At 42.3% G+C, this 4,578-nt stretch overlaps 1 protein-coding gene across 1 annotated transcript; it reads right to left on the bottom strand.

Moving 5' to 3' along the window:
- Positions 1-1,335: 1,335 nt before the first annotated feature.
- On the bottom strand, positions 1,336-2,334 carry LOC135980386 (olfactory receptor-like protein COR4). Its single transcript, XM_065580396.1, is given in 1 exon segment — positions 1,336-2,334. A coding segment is annotated over 1 exon segment (999 nt).
- Between the last annotated feature and the right edge of the window lie 2,244 nt (positions 2,335-4,578).

The following is a 4,578-nucleotide window of genomic DNA, read 5'->3' as shown; positions in this document are numbered from 1 at the left end:
CTTGAAACCTGGGTCTCAGCTTGACTCAGGCTCAGACCTTCTATCACTGTGGGGTCCTCAGACGGTGGGTTTGAGCCCTTGGTTAGTGCAATTTGTGTGTAGATAGAAGAGAGCTTGACTTGATCATGAGTTTGAACCCTGGGCTTACATTGCAGCGTGGACATACTGTGAGGTGTGTGGTGCTTTTGGTATTCACTGTTGTAATTTGCCATGCCCAAAAGTTTCAGCAATGGCCAGTGATTTTGGTAGCCTCTGTTTATGGGTGCCCAACTTCAGTCCCCTCGGTCCTGATTTCCAGAAACTCCACCACTCCAGCTGAGGTGAACGGGAGCTGTAAGTACTCAGCACTTAGGAAAATAAGGTCCAAGGTCTTTTACGTTGAGATCCCAATAACCGTGGCATTCACAATCAACGACTATCCTTGAAAATGTGTCTGTATATGTTTGGTCACCTAAATTACCTGGTCTTTAATTGTGTGACTCCTAAATTCACAAAGAGTTGTGTGTGGGACTCTTGATGTGAGTACTCAAGAAATATCAGATCCCACTGAGCATTCACGACATTCTCCCTTCCAACAAACACAGGCTGAATATCATTTCACGCACACAAATGTCTCCCAAAAAACAGAGGAGTTGGGCTGTGGATCTGATTGAAGCAAAATCACAAAATTTAATTGAACAAATATCTGTCAACGTTTTTGGACATTAAAACCCGTCCTGGTCATTGCTCATGAATCCATTGTTGCAGTGCGAACTTTTCCCTTTTATGCAGTAATTCTAAGCAATATTTAAATCAGCCTGTTACATCTTACACTGAAAAATCAATTTCAAAGTATTTTATTATAGGCACAGGGGAGCAAACCATCATTTAATAACCGACATGGCTTTTTTATGCACATAAGGCCTCTAGTCAGGAACGCATCTCTCTTCAAAGCAGCACCTAAATACCTGTTTAACTTTAAACATGTGCTTATGCCCCACTGAAGTCAAAGGGAGACAAACCTAAACATGTGCTTAAGGACTTTCTGAATCAGAGCCAATGGGCAGGTCTACGCTACGGGGACTGGTTGATCTAAGCTACACAATTTGAGTTACGTTAGTAGCGTAACCCAAGTTGACATGGCTTAGATCTACTTACCACAGGGTTCACACTGCGCTGGGTCGACAGAAGAAACTCTCCCATAGACTCCTCTTACTCATCTCGTTCTGGTGGAGTACCGGAGTCAAAGCCAGAGTGACAGTCTGTCGATCCAGTGCGTCTTCATTAGACCTGCTAAATTGTCCCCTGGTGGATTTATCGCTTCAGCATTGCTCCACCCCGTAGTGCAGACAAGCCCTATGTGTGCAGAGAAGCCATTGAAGGATTGGGTTGTCCTATTATGGCACCCTTTGGGGAAAGATGGGCCCTCAATTTTGTCTCTATTGCTCTCCTCAGGGCGTCCTTCACATCCTTGTTCCTCAGGCTGTAGATGAGGGGGTTCAGCATGGGGATCACCACCGTGTAGAACACGGAGGCCATTTTGTCTGTGTCCAGCGAGTAGCTGGCGCTGGGTCAGAAATACATGAAGAGAATTGTCCCATGGAACATAGAGACGGCCGTCAGGTGGGAGGTGCAGGTGTAGAAGGCTTTGCGCCTGCCCTCGGTGGAGCGGATCCGCAGCACAGTCACAATAATTAAGATGTATGAGATGAGGATGGTCACAATGCTGATCACCTCAATCAGACTGCCAAAGAGGAAAACGAGTAGCTGATTGATGGCAGTGCCGGAAGAGGAGAGCTTTAGAAGTGGGTTGAGATCACAGAAAAAATGATTCAGGATATTGGAGTCACAATAGGATAATCTTAGCAAACCGCTGGTGTGTATCACAGAGTTCAGGAAGGCCCATAGATATGAACCAGCCACCAGCCGTAGGCAGTGCTTTGGTGACATGATGACCATATACAGCAGCGGGTTGCAGATGGCTACATAACGGTCATACGCCATTACTGCCAGCAGAAGGCACTCAGAGATGACAAACAATATGAAGCTAAAATATTGGATGATGCAAGCTGTATAGGAAATAGCTTTCCTCTCGGCTAAGAAGCTCATCAGCATCTTGGGAGTGATGACTGTGGAGTAACAGGCATCCATGAGAGATAAATTCTTGAGAAAGAAGTACATGGGGGTGTGGAGTTGGGGGTCGATCCTGATTAAAGCCATCATCCCCAGATTCCACACCAGGGTGATAATATAGATCACTAGGAACAGCACAAAGAGGGGGACCTGCAGCTCCAGACGATCTGTCACTCCTGTGAGAATGAACTCGGTCACTGCCGTACAATTTCCTCCAGCCATTCATTCAGCCTTGGGCGCTAGCTGCGGGATCAACCATAAAGGAAGGCATTAGTTCTTATGCAAATGGTGTATGCTAATATAAAGAACTGTGGTCATATGCGTAAAGACCCTTTATCTCTAGGAAAGTGCATTACCCTGCCATTTAGTCTGATTTACACATTTTGACCTGTATTCTGTTGATATTTTAATTTCACTTATTAGTGTAGCCTCACAGACTCAGTGGAATGCCTCACATAAATAAAATTAAGGAATATGTTCAATTTTGTGGGACTGGTACCTTAGACAGTAGTAGAATCCGTGGATCTCCATTATACCTGGGAACAATAACATGGTTAGGAGGAACGCATAGTTTGCATCGCACTCTGGTTATTGGTTGACAGTTTCCCCCACCGAAATATGCCTCCATGTTTTTAAATCATCGGCTACCAACTAGAACACATTATGCACATACTTTCATTGAGAAAATATTTCAAAAATGGAGCTTCTAAATGTATCCCTTCTGGACACTACAGCCATGCTGACTAAATCCTGTAGCTTCTTGTTCTTTGTCTGCTGAAAAATTACCTTACGTACACTTCTAATGATCAGAGAAAAAGTGTGTAGCCAGGGGTGAATACTTCTGAGAAAATGAACAACAGTGAATATATTTTTAGAAACATATATTTATAATGATAAGAAAAAATATTCTATGTATAGATTTATCTTTTAACCTGTCTTTATAGAGATAAGAAACTGCCTGTAAACCTATTTAATCATATATCAATATCCTCAATGCACCTTTTTCTTCACCCCATGTCACAATAGTGATTGCCAAATCATATAATTGTTAATTGTACTTAGCTCATGTCGCACATTCCAGTTTGTGAAATTATGGGGATGGCTTGGTTCTCATTCATAACACCCTGGCAATGTAAAAGGTAGTGAACGTCTAGTGTGATCATCAGGTATGTTTTTTGTGGCCAAAGATCAAGAAAAAGTGTGTGTGTGTGTGTGTGTGTGTACATATTCATGCACATGCCGTACATACACACACATGTCTTTCATTTCTTTACACACTCTTTGGTTTTGGCCAAATAGCATGTCAGTCAGTCAGCATTCAGACAAATATTACAAATAAGTGGGTTTTAGCCCACGAAAGCTTATGCTCAAATAAATTTGTTAATCTCTAAGGTGCCACAAGTACTCCTGTTCTTTTTGCGGATACAGACTAACACGGCTGCTTCTCTGAAACAAATAAAATGATTATTCAACTTCAAAGGCAGCTTGCTTAACGTGCACTTCTACAGAAGATAGAAAGGAAGAAGGACTTGACTTCTTTCATCAAATGCATCCAAGCAAAGAACAATAGGTCATTTAGGGCTTGATCCTGCATGGATCTGAGCATTCTTCCCTCAGTCCAGCAGAACATTTAAGCAGGTGCATATCTTTTCATAGAATCATAGAAAAGTAGGGCTTGAAGAGGTCATCTAGTCCATCCCCCAGTGCTTCTAAACCTTTTATTGTTTTTATTGCTCTCCCCTGGGCTGTCTCCAATCTATCTCCATCTTTCCTGAAGTGGAGCACCCAGAATTTTAAGCATGTTGATTTCAAAGGGGCTTCTTACATTCTTAAAGTTGCTTAAAGTTAAGCATGTGCTTATATGTTTCTTTGGATTGGGGCTAACGTGCTCAGTGCCTTGCTGGTCTGAACTGTTCTTCTGGATGAGCTGAGAAGTTGGGAAATGTCTGTAGATCCTAGGAGTGCTGTTAAGCAGAACCACAAAGAAACTGGAGGGATTTGACAGTTTTATATGGCATGGTGTGTGGATGCGGATGCTTAAGGAATACTAAACATTATGCTTCAGGGCTTAAACCAATCTCTTCTCTAACTATGAGAGATCAGGGCGAGATGGGGGAAAGGGCTGATTATTCCACATCTGCCTATTGAAGGTTATTAAACCTTCTTTTGAAACATCTGGTACTAGTCACTATCAGAGACAAGACACTAGATGGAGCTCAGGTCTGATTCAATCTGGTAATTTCTGTGTGTTTATTCAGTGTTTCATAAAAAGACCGGTGAATCCAAATGCTTCTGCAGACCAAATTCCTTCTAAAGAGAGAATCTGAACCAGAGATCAGATAGTTACATTCTAGCAAATTTCTATTAAGCTATTTCCTACCCCCACTTTTAAAGGAAGTACAGGATTGATGACCATAAATATTTTTTAATGCTAAAGGAGCTCTCCTGCCTGTTCACAGATCTCAG

The sequence above is a fragment of the Chrysemys picta genome, unplaced genomic scaffold, assembly GCF_011386835.1.
Source record: "Chrysemys picta bellii isolate R12L10 unplaced genomic scaffold, ASM1138683v2 scaf2990, whole genome shotgun sequence".
NCBI lineage: Eukaryota > Metazoa > Chordata > Testudines > Emydidae > Chrysemys > Chrysemys picta.
Note: the sequence above shows the minus strand (reverse complement) of the source record. Positions and strands in the feature narration are given on the sequence as shown.